Genomic DNA, 17,017 nt, shown 5'->3' on the forward strand with positions numbered 1-17,017 from the left:
ATTTGCATTCCTTGTCAGAATAAATTATATGTGACTGCACTTGTAGGATGACAAATTGAGAGATTATTTTCAATATTTCAGAAAGCAAACCTAGATTTCAAATGCATAAGGAAATTAAATCAAATAACTTTACTAGATTTTACTGAAAATAGCCAAGTACAAGGCAGTTTAGAAGCTATTCAAAACAGCTTACTCTTATCAGTAATTCTTCCACATTATTCTTTTCCACTTGCCCAGAAACTTCTGCAATCTGCCATGGTCCTGGTCTCAACCCAAAACTGGCATTTTGTCTGCTGCTGGCATACTGTAATAAGCAGCTCAATTTTGCAAGCAGCCGAGACCAGCATAGTCCCATTCCTCCTAATCCAGAGCCATTTAGGATTTAAAATAAACCCATGAGTTACTCTAAAAACCACAGTTCTTATCAAACATATCTGCCTACTAGCATCCTTCTGTACTGTGAATTGCACACCTGCCAAAGTAAAGGTATCCCATGGATACCTGCTGGTTTACTATTGTTGTCTCCCTGATGTGTTGTATGAAATATGAATAAACTACCACTTTATACAGACACAGAGAGAGAAACAGATGGGGTGGGGAGGAGAAAAGGGAGATTTAAGAAGGTGACAGTTGTGGGAAGTAAACTATTACGTGAGAAATGGAGGTGGACTTGTCTCATCACATCACAAGGATGAATGACATCACAAAAGGTGACCAAGACTAACTCTGGTTTTAAAATTACTCGACCCATTTCTATGCAAGTACCAGGGTTAAAATGGTTAGAGACATGGTTAACAACCTACTGTGTAAACTCGATGCTAGACTAGCTGTTGGCAGATTCAACATTATTGTAGAAAAATAGCATTTTTAAATCATTGGTCAGCTGCGGAAAAAAATCAAAAATATTGAATCACATTGGGCATAGACTACATTATTTCTCGCTGAATCACTTCGATCTCTCACTACCATTACAATTTCTATTAGACTTCCCTTTTCCTTCTTCCCAAAAAAAAGTCACTTTCTGATCATTGCTACTTAATACTTGCATTCACTCATTCATTCCAACTACAAATCAAAACCAAACTTGACAACGTTGCTCTTTGAGGGCAATGCTGTACCACTTTTCCCAACAAGCTATTTTATGCTACCTGACCCTATAACTAGGAACTAGGCTACTACAAGTGAATATCACTCACTTCCACTGTGCATTTTTTGACACATGATCCTTCAGTTTTAAGTCTTTGTCGCAGCAATCTTATACCTCTGCTCCACATTTACATTTCTTAATAAAAGCTGCAAGACAAACACAGCTGCAAAACTGTGCTGCTTTCTATCACAGTAAACAATTCTAGAAACATTCCAATGCTGACAATTTTGCAATTCTTCGCCACAAAGAGTTCAAGTTATTGGAATATTCCTATATATAAATATGTGTTCCTTATGTGCTTACACAAAATGAGCAGTGCCAGTTCAATCTGTGAGTCAATGTTACGTATAAATATTCAATTATGATGTTTGTGTTAAAATAAGAGCATTAATTTAAGTAACAAAATTATTGATTGCATTAGTATAATTTTTCATCAACATGAACATTGAGAGACTACTTGACAAATAATAAAGCCTAAGAAAATAATCCCAATTATCATTTTGATCATAACAGGAGTGGAGTTCCACTTTAAAGGCTAATCAAATGGTGATTAAAACTTAGCTTTCTCCAATAAGTTTCTTCAGCTATTAGACTTTACCAGTCGTTAATTTAGATACTCACTCAAAATGATCAATAGAGAAGTGGTGCCCACAGTGCAAGAAAACTTTACGAACAGCTCAATAATAGTTAAAACCTGAAGCGAGCCCACTCCGCACAAAATTGTTTTGAGTTACAACAGTCAATACAGAGGGGTCTCGAATATCCGAATACCAGTTATCCGAAAATCGGACTATCGAAAGGAATCGAGGTCCCGATGGAAACATTACATCAAAGATGTGTATCCAACAGCGATCACATCTTTTGTTTACAATGATTAAACAGGCACTGTCTCCAAACGCCTGCCGGCCCCCTCTCCCCACACTTTCCCTAGGGTTCTACACAGGGTGTGTACCCTAACCCCCCTCCCCACTTCCCCAGATAATCTCTCCAACATTGCCCTGTACAGGGCAAAAGGTGGAACCTGTCAAAAAGTAGCAGTAAAAAGTTGTGTGCGCGCGCTATTTGGAGACTCACCCCACAAAGCCAACTGCATCAGTCTTTTTGTCCGGAGGGGGTGGTATTGGACAGGGTTAGGGGCAGGGGAGCAGTGTCGCACGGTGTTAGGGGTGGCGGTGTTGAGGGCGGGATGGCATTGCACGTGGTTGGGGGCGGGTTCTCATGCGCTGCGATGCTGCCTTACCTCCTGAACTGGGAGCAGACTTTAAAAACTCTTGAGCCCCAGAAGAAAGGCATTTAACTGATTAACCAAATAATTGATTATTCAAACAATTTAGTGCCTGCCCATCACATTCGGATAATCAAGGTTCCCCTGTATACCAATTTTCTACATTTACAATATTGTGTGTTTTATATTACTACACAAATGTGCATTTAGTGTATGATTTTCTTTTATAAGCACTTGTTTGCACAAAGGTTTTTATTCAATTTCTGAATATTAAAAAACATGTTTAGACTGCATTTTTCAAGGTCAAATGACATCCCAAAATACTTTACTGTCAACATCCATTGTATAATGCCAGATGGCTTAATCTTTACTGTTAATGCTCGCTAATTGTAACAGTCACCCAATCAATGCAGATGTTGTCTTATCTGGATGCTGCTCCCTGTAAGTGACTATATAATTCCTTAAGAATCTGCTGTGCGAGAGAAGACCAAGAACTCATGTCTGTGTGTAGATGGGCGACCGTTCTCTCTCCCTCCAGGCTCAGAATAAAGATGAAGGACATAAAGCCATACGGTGTCTCTGAGTATTTGCTCCAACTGATACGGGGATAGGGAAGGGCGATGACAATATGGCAAGTCGGGCAGGAGTCCAAACGAATAGTTATGATTGACTGGTGTCAGCAATCGCCTGGAACACCAATGTCTCGAGATAGATGGGCCCATAAGGTAAAATTTTAAACCTTGGCCCCCCTTGATATTCCTGTGTCAGAAATGGTCCCCTCATTCAATTGCCTTCTATTCTACAGACACCTCAAATGGTAATTGGTTCAGTTGAGAGACACAGTTTTGAAAATGCGCATACAAACAGGAGTTCGAGTCCTCTGGGTTTTAATTGGGGTTCGAGTCCCAAATTGAGAACGTGTATCGGGTATGAGGAGGTTGGGAAAAGAGTTATGCTTTGGGTTTTGTGAAATGAGGCTCAGCTGAACATAACAGATCAGGTAAGAACTTGCAGTTAACAATGGGGTGTTGGAAGCAAAGGTTATGGGTTAACAAGGTGGAAAAGCATTCATTATGTAGAGCCATTTAACTATATTGGAAGCATTCAGTATGCAAGGTCAGTTTAACAAGGTGAAAAATATTAATTACGTGAAGCCAGTTAAGAACATTTATTGTGTAACAGCAGATGACTTAATCTCTATTACTGACACTCACTGATTGATTGGGTGACTGTTACAATGTGTAGGTTGTCTTATCTGGATGCTCCTCCCTGTAAAATGACTATATAACTCATTAAGAAACTGCTGCTCGAGAGAGAAGACCGAGAACTCCTGTCTCTGTGCACACGGCTGATCATTCTCTCTCCATCCAGGGCCCGGAATAAAGATGAAGGTGGTAAAACTACCTTGTCTCTCTGAACATTTAGCTTCAACGGAGGGGAAAACAGAATGACAATACGGTGTTTGATTGGGGTGGAGTCCCTTGGGTTTAATTGGTGCTAGAGTGCCCGAACATATAGAATAAGAAAAGAGGTTAGAGTCCCCTCGAGTAGTAAAGCGAGAAAGGGGTTAAAGTCCCCTTGTGGTGAAATTTGAGGCTCAGAGTCTTTGTTCAGGGGGAAGACAGAGGCTTGGACTACAATACCGTGTACTCCACTGCGAGGTTATTTTTGTGCGTGTGATTTTATCAGAGTACGGCTGGTCTTTGTTTCCTTCGCGACCTCGTCCAGTAGTTGGGTGGCATTCCATCGTCTGGTTTCCACAGAGGTGAGGATGTTTCAGTGATTGTTTTACCTTGAATTGAGATCCTAATTCAGACAAGTGTTTTGTGGGCTATGTAATAGGGTAGACTTTGTTTTTTCCATTGAAATTGTACATTATGTCCTTTTTAAAATTAGGAAACCTGTAACCTTAAAACAAATTGATTGTGTGCCAAGTCCCCGATTTGTTTCAAATTCAACAATACCCGTTTGAAAAAACAATTGGGTCAGTGGTCACGCTTTAGCCAGATGAGAGCATTGTATTATAATATCTTTGCTGCTGCTGTGTTTTAAATGCAGCGTGTTCACAAAAACAAGAGTGCATTTTAAGTTTGATGTTTTGTTAAGATTTTAGAGACTATTAGAACTTGAGGCTGAGTTGTTTCAGTTCTGTTAAATATTGAGACTTCACTGGCCCCATTCAAATTGCAAATTCAAAGAATGTTGATTTCTATCAAAGTTGCCACTGTAATTCTGACTGTTTTATTTAGGAAGTTTCATTTGGAGAACATATTTTAATATATTCTACATGTTTTCCACGAATATTCACAATTTATATCTGAACTGAAACTGCTCTTCAATTGCTAAAGCACAGGAAACATTTTGTTGCTTTCTTGCTGTTTTAGATTTTTGAAATACTTTTCCTGACAGCTTTTACATTAGCCAAGTATTAATTTGTTAAAGGAAAATAACTTTTGAATAACCTGAATGGGGTCCCCTGAGGGTTTGATTTTAGGACCATGATTGTTGCTCACAATTGAGTGAATTGTTTAGACAGTACAATTTAGAAAAGTTTATGGATTGTATAAAACTAGATAATGTCATAGTGAACAGAGTAACTGACTTCAAGAATTCAAAGAGAGGTGAAATAGGCAGACACAATTCAGTGTAGTTAAACGTGTGACTGTCTTCATACTGAATCACCTTGGCAAGGAAGGAATGAGAGGGGAACTACAAAAGTACTTTCAGCAGCTAACATTGTCTAGAGTTTCTCCATTCAAAGGAGAAGCATGCCTTCAGGCCAATGCCCACCCCTCCATAACCTCATCCAACAGATTCAATCAGCTCCCCTGTCATGAGCATGAAAAGTGAAGCAGCTAACAACCGTGAACTTACTAAAGGAGATTTTGGAGAACTGCCTCCTTTCCGCTCAACTTGGAAGAAATAGAGTAATGACCAAGGACTGTGGATTTAAGAACTTTACTGGTGAACTTCTTCCCATGTGGGAGGATCCTAGAAATATTTACTGTAACGGACTAGTAATCTTTTTTGTTATAATGATTATATGCTGTGTGTCAATAACTTGCTTAAATACTGGCTGTCAGAGACTTATAAAAGGTGGTAGTGCCATCTAGATGGTTATCTTGAAATGATAAAAGGAAGGAATGTGTATAAGATATGAGCAGGTAGGGAAAGAGTTAAATTTTGGGTTGTGTAGCAAAGGCATAATTTTGACCAGATAAGAACTTGCAGTAAACAATGAGATCCTGGAGTCAAGGGTAGTGGGTCAGCAAAGTGAAAAGCATCCATCATGGAATGCCAGTTGACAAGGTGAGAAACATCCATTGTATAATGCCAGAATCCCAATGCACAACCTACAGTCTTTGCCACGGGTAGGGCAGACAATAGTTTGGAGATAGAGAGGATGGTATGCCATGATTGCTACGCACTCCTTTCTGTCAATGCTTGACTTTAGCTTGCCGATGGCAATGAGAATCTAAGCTTTCCCTTGAACTCGAGCAGTCTTGGGCCATGATGCTGATGGGGATATTACACACTTCCAAGCAAGGTTTACGGGTATCTTCTGCCTTCCTAGGGCTCACATGTCATGTCAAAGCTCCAAGCACAGCATTTGTTCCAGAAGTCTTGGTTCAGGCATGCAGCCTATGTGACTGATTTAGCAGAGCTGATCAAGCATGGTTAATGTTCTGAATCTTGTAATAATGACCTGAATAAGAACACTGACTTTTGACGCACCTTTAAAGGATCTTGTTGATATAGCACTGGTGGTAACATGCCATGATTGAGTGCCTACTCTCAACATAGTTGACGACTCGGAGCCATATTAAAGTCATAGAGGTGTACAGCATGGAAGCATCAGCTATTGACAATGGCTTCAAGTTCAACCTCAGACAGTACGTAAGTGAAAGCCCTGTTTTTATGAACAGTATTTCAATAACAGTGGATGTTGGGATTTGCCCTGTAGGTGGAGGTCATCAACAGATTCCCATTTGTTCCACAGATCAGCTCCACTTCTTTTGAGGGCTAGAAAGAGCATTATCGCAACAAAGAATGGGAAGAGCAATGGGTGCAATGGCACAGCTTTTCTTGATCCCAGACTGAATGTGGAAAACAGCTTGCAGGTCATCATGAACCAAGTGGGGGATGGAAGATAAATCTACATTCATGATGCAAGATAAATTTAAGGATACAGGGAACAACTTCCCTATTGTCTCAGAATATTACCACAAGATATTTATTATTTATCGAAGACAGGCTGGGGTACATCTTGTACCACCTTACGCTTTTCACACTAGTGAAACTGGTCAATTGAGATTTGTACTTTTTATTTAAAAAAAAAATCAGTTCTAGGATATGGCATCACTAACATATCCAACATCCACATGCATTCTTCCCCACTGTTATCAGGCTTATGAGTGGACTTCTCACATTAAAGTTAATCTTTCAGAGCACCTTTTCTGTAGCCGTAACACTATATTCCACATTCTATTATCCTGATATATTTAAATAAGATGTGATATGTCTGGTTAGCACGCAAAACAATATTTTCCCCTGTGTTGGTACATGTGACAATAATAAACAAATTAAATCATTCCTAATTGCTCTCAATGTAGTAACAGTGAGCTATCTTTGTGTATCACTGTAGTCTATGTAGATTAGCTACAACTGTTAGAAAGGAAGTTCTGGGCTTTGACTTATCAATGAGGAAATGGTGATTCAGTTCCAAGGCAGGATGTGATAAGACTTGGGAGTGTTATTACCAGAGATTTGGTGAGATTCATCCTTTTTTAGATGGCAGAAGTCACAGGTTTGAAAGATGCTGCCAAAGGAGGTTGGCCAATTTGTTGCTATGCATCTTGTAGATGATGTGCACTGACCGACTTTGAAAAGGGAGGGAATATTTAAGGTGGAAATAGGGTGCTGCATTGGCCCAAATAGGTTCAAGTTTCTCAAGTCAGAGAAATTGAGAAAATGCCAATACATTCTGGATGTGTACCTTATAGATGTGGATAGACTTCAGAAATCAAAAAAGGTAGTTATTTGGTATAGGATACCTAAGCTTTGATCTATTTGTACAGCCACTGTATTGGTGGGACTGGTCTATTAAAGTTCTCATCAATTGCTCCAAAATTTTGATGGTGGGTAAATTCTACAATGGCAACATCAGTGTCCAAGAGACAGTGTTCAGCCTTTCTCTCCTGGCTGCATCATTGCTTATTCCTTAAATACACTAATGTCTTTCAGAGAAGGAAATCTGTCACCCTCACCTGGTCTGACCTACATGTGACAACAGAGCCACAGCAATCCAGTTGATCCTCACATGCCCTCTGAAATACCTAGCAAGCCATCCAGTTGTATCAATCACTGCCATATTTCGACAAAAAATGAAACCTGGTGGACTGCCTGGCATCAGCCTTGGCTCCAGAAACGACAACAGCAAAAACAACCCTGTAAAGTTCTCCTTACTAACATCTGGGGGCTAGTGCCAAAATTGGGAGAGCTGTCTCTCAGACTAGTCAAGCAACTTGATATAGTCCTACTCATGGAATTACATCTTATAGAAAACATCCCAGGCACCATTACCATCATCTCCGGATAAGTCTTCTCCCAGCAGAGGTAGCAGCAGTGGTATACAGTCAGGAAGGAGTTGCCCAAGGAGTCCTCAGCATTGACTCCAGACCCCATGAGGTCTCATAGCTTTAAGCTAAACATGGGCAAGAAAACCTCCTGATTACCAGGTACCATCCCCCATCAGCTGATGAATCAGTGCTTCTCCATACAGAACAATTGGAGGAAGCACCCTGGGTGAGGGATTTCAACATCCACCTTGAAGAGTTACTCAGCAGCTACTAATAGACCTGACCGGGTCTTAGAGACCATTGACCAGAAACTCAACTTGACCACCATATAAATACAGCAGCTAGAATAGTTGGTCAGAGGCTAGGAATACCACAACAAGTAACTCACACCCTGACTCTCCAAAACCTGTCTATTATCTACAAGTCTGGGGTGTGAAATACTCCCTACCAGACTGGACATGTGCAACTCCAACAACACAAGAAATCATCATCCAGAATGAAGCAGCCCACTTGATTGCTTGTGGATGTGGTGTCAATCTCTGGAACTATGCAGAGGCCTAAAGAAAACTCCTAAGAGGGTGACTTCTCCTTTACAGTTTCTAACTTCAGCCCATAGTGCATCAATAGACAAGTCCTCATACGTCCTTGCCACCGTAATACCGTCCTTGACTGACAATGCCATCCCCACCCCCACTCTTTAACCACCTTCCCTGTTCTTCCTCAAACATCCACACCCCAGAAGCTGCAACAACCATTCCTGTCCCTTCTCTATCGAAGTCCCAGGTACCAAATCATAGGCAAGCTCACCCAATTTATTCCAGATGTGCCTGGCGTTGAAGTAGACACGCTTCAGACCAACTTTGTGCTTGCTGGTGCACTCTCGCAATCTTGAAACCTTATTTCTGACCTCACTACTCTCAATCTCCTGGACAGTGAAGCTACAATTTAGGTTCCCATTCCCATGCTGAATTAGTTTAAACCCTCCTGAAGAGCGAAAGCAAATCCCCCCACCCCAGGATAATGGTACCCCTCTGGTTCAGGTGTAGACCATCCAGTTTGTAGCGGTCCCACCTACCCCAAGAATGAACACCAATTATCCAGGTATCCGAATCCCACCCTCCTACACCATCCATGCAGCCAAGTGTTCAACTTGTCTCTCTCTCCCTACTCCTCACCTCACTAGTACATGGCACAGGGAAGAAACCAGAGATAACAAACTATCTCAATTTCCACCCTAGCTCCCTGAATTTCTGCCTTAAGTGCCCATCCCTTTTGCTACCTTTAAAGCAGTCTGAGCTGAGATGTCAACTTCTGTTATGAAAACTTAAAAATTATCTTGAGAATATAATTTAAAAGATGTTCTTGGATTTATATATTAAAGAATGGAAACCAGCAAATCCATTCGACAAGATGAAATAGTTAACAATCTAGGTTTGTTCAATATATCATTGTATCAGTGTAAGCTTTTGCTATAAATTGTGTCTTATGGTCCTGCTTCACAACCACTGGTGAAGCAGCAGCACTTCGAAAGCTAGTGCTTCCAAATAAACCTGTTGAACTATAACCTGATGTTGTGCGATTTTTAATTTCAGTTTTGGTTACCTTGTTATAGGAAGGATATTATTAAACTGTAGAGAGCACAGAAGAAATTTACAAGGATGTTACACAGAACATAGAACAGTACAGCATAATACAGGCCCTTCAGCCCTGAATGTCACGCCAAGCATTTATTTTAATCCAAGATCAACCAAACTTACACATCCCTCAATTTACTGCAGTCCATGTGCTTGTCCAGCAGTCGCTTAAATGTCCCTAATGTCTCCGACTCTACCACTGCTGACAGAGCGTCCCACACAACCACCACTCCCTGCATAAAGAACCTACCTCTAAACCTTCCCCCAATCACCTTAAAATGATGACCCCTTATGAGAGCCATTCCTGCCCTGGGGAAAAGTCTCTGGCTATCTACTCTATCTATGCCTCTTATTACCTTTTACAACTCTATAAAGTCATCTGTCTAGTGTGAAAGTTCCGAACTCACTTAACCTTTCTTCATAAGACAAGCCATCGAATCCAGGCAGCATTCTGGTAAATCTCCTCTGCACGCTCTCTAAAACATCTATATCTCTCCTATAATGAGGCGACCAGAACTGCACACAATATTCCAAGTGTGGTCTAACCAGGGCTTACCTCGAGCTGCAGCAAAACATCACAGCACTTAAAACTCAATCCTCCTGTTTAATGAAAGCCAAAACATCATACACCTTAATGACGATATCAACTTGGGTAGCAACTTTGCAGGATCTACGTATGTGGACCCCAATATCCTGCTGCTCCTCCGCACTGCCAAGAATTGTCTTTAACCTAGTATTCAGCATTAAAGTTCAACCTTCCAATATGAACCACTTCTCATTTATCCAGGTTGAACTCCAACTGCCACTACTCAGTCCAGCTCTGCATCCTGCCAATGCCTTGTTTTAGCCTGCAATAGCAGTGAACAATATCTACAACACCGCCAACCTGTGTGTCATCGGCAAACTCACTAACCCCCCACTTCTTCATCCAAGTCATTTATAAAAACTATAAAGAGCAGAGGCCCAAGAATAGATCCCCATGGGACACCACTGGTCACTGACCTCCAGGTGGAATACTTTCAATCCACTACCACTTGCAGTCTTCTTTCAGCCAGCTAATTCTGTATCCAGATGGCCAAAATTCCCTGTATCCCATACCTCCTAACTTTCTGAATGAGCCTATCGTGCAGAGGAAAAAGTGAGGACTGCCGATGCTGGAGATCAGAGCTGAAAATGTGTTCTGGAAAAGCACAGCAGGTCAGGCAGCATCCAAAGAGCAGGAGAATCGATGTTTCGGGCATGAGCCCTTCTTCAGGAATGGCTCATGCCCGAAACATCGATTGTCCTGCTCTTTGGATGCTGCCTGACCTATCGTGCAGAACCTACACCACATCCACTGCTAAACCCTCGTGTCTTGTCACATCCTTAAAGAACTCAATAAAGGCTTGCGAGGCATGACCTGCCCCTCACAAGGAATGCTAACTATTGTTAATCAAACTATGTTTTTCCAAATAGTCATAAATCCTGTCTCTCACAATCTTACCACAGACGCAAGACTGACTGATTTGTAATTCCGAGGGATTTCCCTATTCCCTTTCTTGAGCAGAGAAAGGACATTCACTTCCCTCCAATCAGCCAGTACTCCTCCCATGGACAGCGAGGATACAAAGGTGCAGCAATCTTAATCTTCACTTCCCATAGTAACCTTGGATATATCTGGTCCAGCGCAGGGTCTTAACTATCCTGATGTTTCCCAGAATTTCCAGCACATCCATTTCCTTAATATCAATCTGTTCAAGCCTATTAACCTGGTTCATGGTGTTTTAGGCCTCCCGTTCCTCCTCAAACTCCAGGCAGAAGCTCCCTCCACTATCCCCGATTGGCCCTACCTTCCTCTGATCATTCTCTTTTTCCTCACGTATGTGTGGAACGCCTTTGGGTTTCCCCTATTACTTCCCACCAAGGCTTTTCCATGTCCCCTCCTAGTTCTCCTCACTCCACTTTTGAGTTCTTTCCGAGCTATCCTGTAATCCTCTAAAGCTGTGCCAGATCTTTGCTTCCTCGACCTGAAGTTTTTTCTTCTTCCTTCTGACAAGAAGTTCCTCTGTTTTTGTCATCCAACACTCCTTCACCTTACCATTCTTTGCCTGTCTCCAACACTCGCAACAAGTGCTCCTTAAACAGCCTCCACATTTCTGTTCTGCAGGTCAGGCAGCATCGGAAGAGCAGGAAAATCGACATTTCGGGCTGGAGCCCTTCATCAGGAATCAGGCTGGAGGCCTTGGGGGTGGGGAGAAGGTAGCTGAGAGTGCAATAGATGAGTGGAGGTAAAGGTGATAGGCCGGAGAGGAGGGTGGAGCGGATGGGTGCGACAGGTCATGAGGGCAGTGAGAAGCTGGAAGGTAGCCCCCCCTGGTGTTCACCTTCCACCCTACCAACCTTTGCATAAACCACATCATCCTAAGACATTTCCACCACCTCCAAATGGACCCCACCACCAGGGATATATTTCCCTCCCCACCCCTTTCCACCTTCCGCAAAGACTATTCCCTCCGTGACTACCTGGTCAGGTCAACGCCCCCCCCAAACAACCCACCCTCCCATCCTGGCACCTTCCCCTGCCACCACAGGAATTGCAAAACCTGCGCCCATACCTCCTCCCTCATCTCCATCCAAAGGAGCCTTCCACATCCAAAGTTTTGCACCTGCACATCCACCAACATCAGTTATTGTATCCGTTGCTCCCGATGTGGTCTCCTCTACATTGGGGAGATTGGACACCTCCTCGCAGAGCGCTTTAGAGAACATCTCTGGGATATCCGCACAAATCAACCACACCACCCTATGGCCGAACATTTCAATTACCCCTCCCACTCAGCCGAGGACATGAAGGTCCTGGGCCTCCTTCCCCACCGCCCCCTCACCACCCGACACCTGGAGGAAGAACGCCTCATCTTCCGCCTCGGAACACTTCAACCCCAGGGCATCAATGTGGACTTCAACAGTTTCCTCATTTCCCCTTCCCTCACCTCACCGTAGTTCCAAACTTCCAGCTCAGCATTGTCCCCATGACGTGTCCTACCTACCTACCTTCCTTTCCACCTATCCATTCCATCCTCCTCTCTGACCTATCACCTTCATCCCACCCCCATTCACCCACTGTACTCTGTTACTTTCTCTTCACCCCCACCCTCCTCTCATTTCTCTCATCACCCTGCAGGCACTCTGCCTCTATTCCTGATGAAGGGCTTTTGTCCAAAACGTCGATTTGCCTGCTCCTCGGATGCTGCCTGAACTGCTGTGCTTTTCCAGCATCACTCTAATCTAGAATCTGGTTTCCAGCATCTGTCGTCCTTGTTTTTACCAGGTTGGAATTGGGGTAAGGTGGCGGCGGCGGCGGCGGCGGGGGGCGCGGAGAGTGGCGACGGACAAGCGCCAGGACCTGCAAGTCCGCGGCAGTGGGAAGGGGAGTTGAAATGTTTGGCTACGGGCTGCTGGGGTTGATTGGTGCTGTTGGCCCAGAGATGTTCTCTAAAACGTTCTGCAAGGCAGCGTCCAGTCTCCCCAATGTAGAGGTGACTGCATCGGGAGCAATGGATACAATAAATGATGTGTGGAAATGCAGGTGAAACTTTGATGCATGTGGAAGGCTCCTTTGGGGTCTTAGATGGACGTAAAGGGAGGGGGGAGGTGAGAGTGCAGGTTTTGCAATTTCTGTGGTGGCAGGGGAAAGTACCAGGAGAGGAGGGTGGCTTGTTAGGGGGCGTGTACCTGACCAGGTAGTCGCGGAGGGAATGGTCTTTGCAGAAAGCAGATAGGGATAGGAAAGGACTTTGCAGAAAGCTGTTAAGGGTGGGGAGGGACTTTGCATTGTCTTTTTCCAGGGTTGTGGAATTGAGGACTAGTGAGCATCAGTTTAAAGTTAGAAGAGGAAAAAATAAAAGGGAAAACCTGAGGGGTTATTACATGGAGGGCAGCATGGGTACGGAATGAGCTGCCAGCGGAAGTGGTTTGGGGCAGGTACGTTAATAACATTTAAAAGGCATTTGAACAAATACATGGAGAGGAAAGGACTAGAGGGATATGGGCCAAGTGCAGGGAAATGGGGTTAGCGTGTATGGACACTTTGGTCAGCATGGACTAGTTTGGGTCAAAGGGACTTTTGCTGTGCTGTAGGATACTATGACTCTAAATATACATTAAACTAATTTTAAATCTAATACAGTTAGTACATAATGGAAATATATGTCACATTCTCAGGACTATGACATCATAATGGCAAAATGACTTCACTAAGCAATCTCAACTGACTTTTGAACTATAAAAATGCATAACATTTTGTTCAAAGCCAAGAAAAATATTTCAGATCATGTACATTTGAACCAGTAAGTTGACAGACTGCATACTACTCAGTCTTTTCCAAAACCAAGACCAAGGTTACATGAAAGTGTACCTCCAGCTACACTATTAGAAACAAGAATATTCCATCAATATACAAAAACAATTTGATACCAAATGGACAAAGAGAGGACATTACAACACTTTGAAACTCACCAGTTTAGTTACAGTTTTGGAAATATTGCATGGTAACAAATTTTTCATTTTAAATGCATAGTTAATAGTTTACATAACTTAGTCTCTTACAAATTAATCACATCATTACCTGAAACCTGTTCACATGGATGCAAGTGAAACTGCCAAACTTAATTGAGAGAAGCTCAATATTAAAATTTGAAGATTCATATTCCAATTAGATAATAAATACACAATTAATTTAAAATAAAACCCACAGTCCAGATATCTTCAAGCAGATTACAAACTAAAGTGAGAAATTAAGTTCAATCCTTTCTAAAATACAAAGCAATATAGTTAAAGGATTTAGGAGCTGCAGTAAGACTATTCAGCCCTTTGAGCCAGCTGCAATATTCTAAGATCAGAGCTGACTGCCCTCCCAATTCTACTTCCTGGGCTATCCACCATAGCGTGGACAAGTTTATTAAACAAAAATATAGCTTGTGCAATTTCAATTACAACCTGTTGGACTATAACCTGGTGGTGTGAGATTTTTAACTTTGTACACCCCGGTCCAACATCGGCATCTCCAAATCATTATTGAATTTTAATGTAAATTATATTTTATAAATTCCAGCCTGGAGTGTTTCCGGGGACGAGAAACCCACACACTAAAGATCCTCCAGAGAAGAAAAGGTGTTAAGTAATCCATTCCGATTGCAATCACCAACGCGGGAAGTACAAACAAATACAGAGCAGTAAAGGTTGGCGGGACTGAATTGAGGGGCGTTGCAGCAAATCACAAGTGTCCAGCCTGGACCAGACCTACAGCTCGTTTGCAATAAAGTTTTTTTTAAAAAAGCGGCCTACCTGCTCCGGTTCTAGTTCCGCAGCCTTTCTCTTTCTGCTAACTATTTTTCTGGCCATGATGTGGGAGGGAAAGTCTTTGAATCCACATGGACATAGAGTTAATACTAATCAGAGATTTAATGGACAGGTCCCGGAGAGTGGGCAATGAAGATAAAGGATTATTTAACTTTTTTTTAAAGGTACCTCTTTGGTATTTGGTATCGTGGTTATTTGGAATTTATGATTACCGAAAGCCGTTTGCACGTCGGCGTTATGTTATAAAACAAATTCCTGCCAACGCTGCGCTCGCGCGCACTCAGAGCGAGCGAGCGAACGTTATTGACACACTTCCGTCCCGCCCCAGCAACGCCCGCCCAATCTACTTCCGTTCCAGTAATGCCCGATGGCACAGTTCAATTCGGTTCCGCTTCGGAATCGTCGTCCGATGACTTCCGTTCCGTTCTTACAGAGCTCGCCCGATACACTTCCGGTCTGTTCCACCAGTGCCTAACGGACATAGTTCCGTTCCAATCCGGAAATGGCTTTCCAACAGACTTTGTTTCTTTCCGTAACTTTCTCCACAAGTTTGATCGACCAACAAAAATGATAGTTTATTTCTCTTGCTAGGCCCACCCACTTGCTATCTTTTCTCAGATCTGATGAAGGATCTGAAAACGTTAACGTCTCCCCATCACATGCCTGTCTGCTGAGTATATCTAACACCAAACGGAAGTTGCCCTTCTCAACTAGAATGTTATTATCACTGCCCATTAGACTATGCTGCAGAGGTATCTTGTTGGCAGGGCAGAATCATGTCTGCAGAAGAAGGCAGTTGGGTTCATTAGAGCGGACTTTTATTAATTAATCCATTATCAATGAAGTTAGTCACATCCTGGTTGCTCCCCGGCTGCAGGGACAACGGTGTCACCTGATTGGTTACGGCGCACGCACAGCAAGGCACGAGAAGTTGTGTACCGTATTGATAACAGTACGGGAACATTCACATCAAAGCATAGGACTGAGGAGCAGGAATGGGCTATTCAAGACTGCTCTGATATTCTAGACAAAAAAAAACAGACCATTTATTTTAAAATCAGCAGGGAAAATATTCAATTTATTTTATTAAAGAAATTGCAGTGAGGTAAGTTCAAGCTAATCAGCCAGAGTAAACATGGTTTTGTGAAAGGGTTCATGTTTAACCAAGCTATTGGAATTCTTTGTGGTTCTAACGAGCTGTGGATAAAAGAGATGTACTTAAATTTTCAGAAGACATTTGATAAAGTGCCATATCATAGGTTATTGTGAAAAATAAAAGCTCTAAATTTCAGACAAGAGGAATATAACATTGGTATTCTTAGCAGGACCTTTACACTTAATGGTGTGGGATATAGGTAAAGTAGTATTACTTCTGCAATCATAATTACTAATGCAAGGTAAATGCACTCACACCAGTGTATAATTGTTTCAACCAAGAGCTGAGTCAACAAGAATGAAAACTATGTGGAGGAAATATATAATTGTTTTTGTATTAGCTAAAATGTGCATGCAAAAATGAAACATGCCTGCAAACAATGGTAGATGTTACAGACAAATAGATAAGGTGCTGTGAGGATGTAGGTTAAACCAGATATGCTTGTACAAGCCGTACTTATAAGCATCTGTTTCCCACTTTTGCAAAAACACGAAAAGAAACCCCAATTAAAAGGTCATAAGAATAAAATAGTTGGGGAAAGGGAGGAAATGTCACAGGTGGGGGAAGTAGATAATAGTGAAGAAGGATATGCCTAACAATGGGTCACAGCAGGATGTGGTGAAATGGCCGAGTAAAACTTGTACTTTGTTATGCACAAGCCCGGATAAGGCAAGAGATAAACAATAGTAATGGGCACCAGGTTGGGAGTAGTGAATCCTACATAAGATATGTACGTGCAAAACTCTGTGTGTCTTACTTCAGGCACCACGCTTGCAAGCGTATAATAAACATACTGATTGCTTCAGATCTTGTTTCGGACTGAAATTATTGAAGTGAGTGAGCTTTGTTTCTCACAATGGTAAGGTTGTAGGGAGTGTTGCTGGAAAAAAGAGATCTTGGAGTGCAGGTTCATATCTCCTTGAAAGTGGAGTCGCAGGT

The 17,017-nt window shown here is 42.3% G+C and overlaps 1 protein-coding gene across 2 annotated transcripts in view; it reads right to left on the minus strand.

Moving 5' to 3' along the window:
* dcaf12 (DDB1 and CUL4 associated factor 12) overlaps window positions 1–15,235 on the minus strand; it is an 86,609-nt gene extending 71,374 nt beyond the window's left edge. For both annotated transcript variants that reach the window (XR_009645002.1, XM_060829609.1), the window contains exon 1: window positions 14,908–15,235. Coding sequence is in view for 1 of the 2 variants with exons in the window: in XM_060829609.1 (XP_060685592.1) it covers window positions 14,908–14,964 (57 nt within the window). In the remaining variant the exon portion in view is untranslated. The remainder of the gene's footprint in view (window positions 1–14,907) is intronic.
* Window positions 15,236–17,017: the final 1,782 nt, after the last annotated feature.

Source organism: Hemiscyllium ocellatum, chromosome 1, assembly GCF_020745735.1.
Source record: "Hemiscyllium ocellatum isolate sHemOce1 chromosome 1, sHemOce1.pat.X.cur, whole genome shotgun sequence".
Lineage (NCBI taxonomy): Eukaryota > Metazoa > Chordata > Chondrichthyes > Orectolobiformes > Hemiscylliidae > Hemiscyllium > Hemiscyllium ocellatum.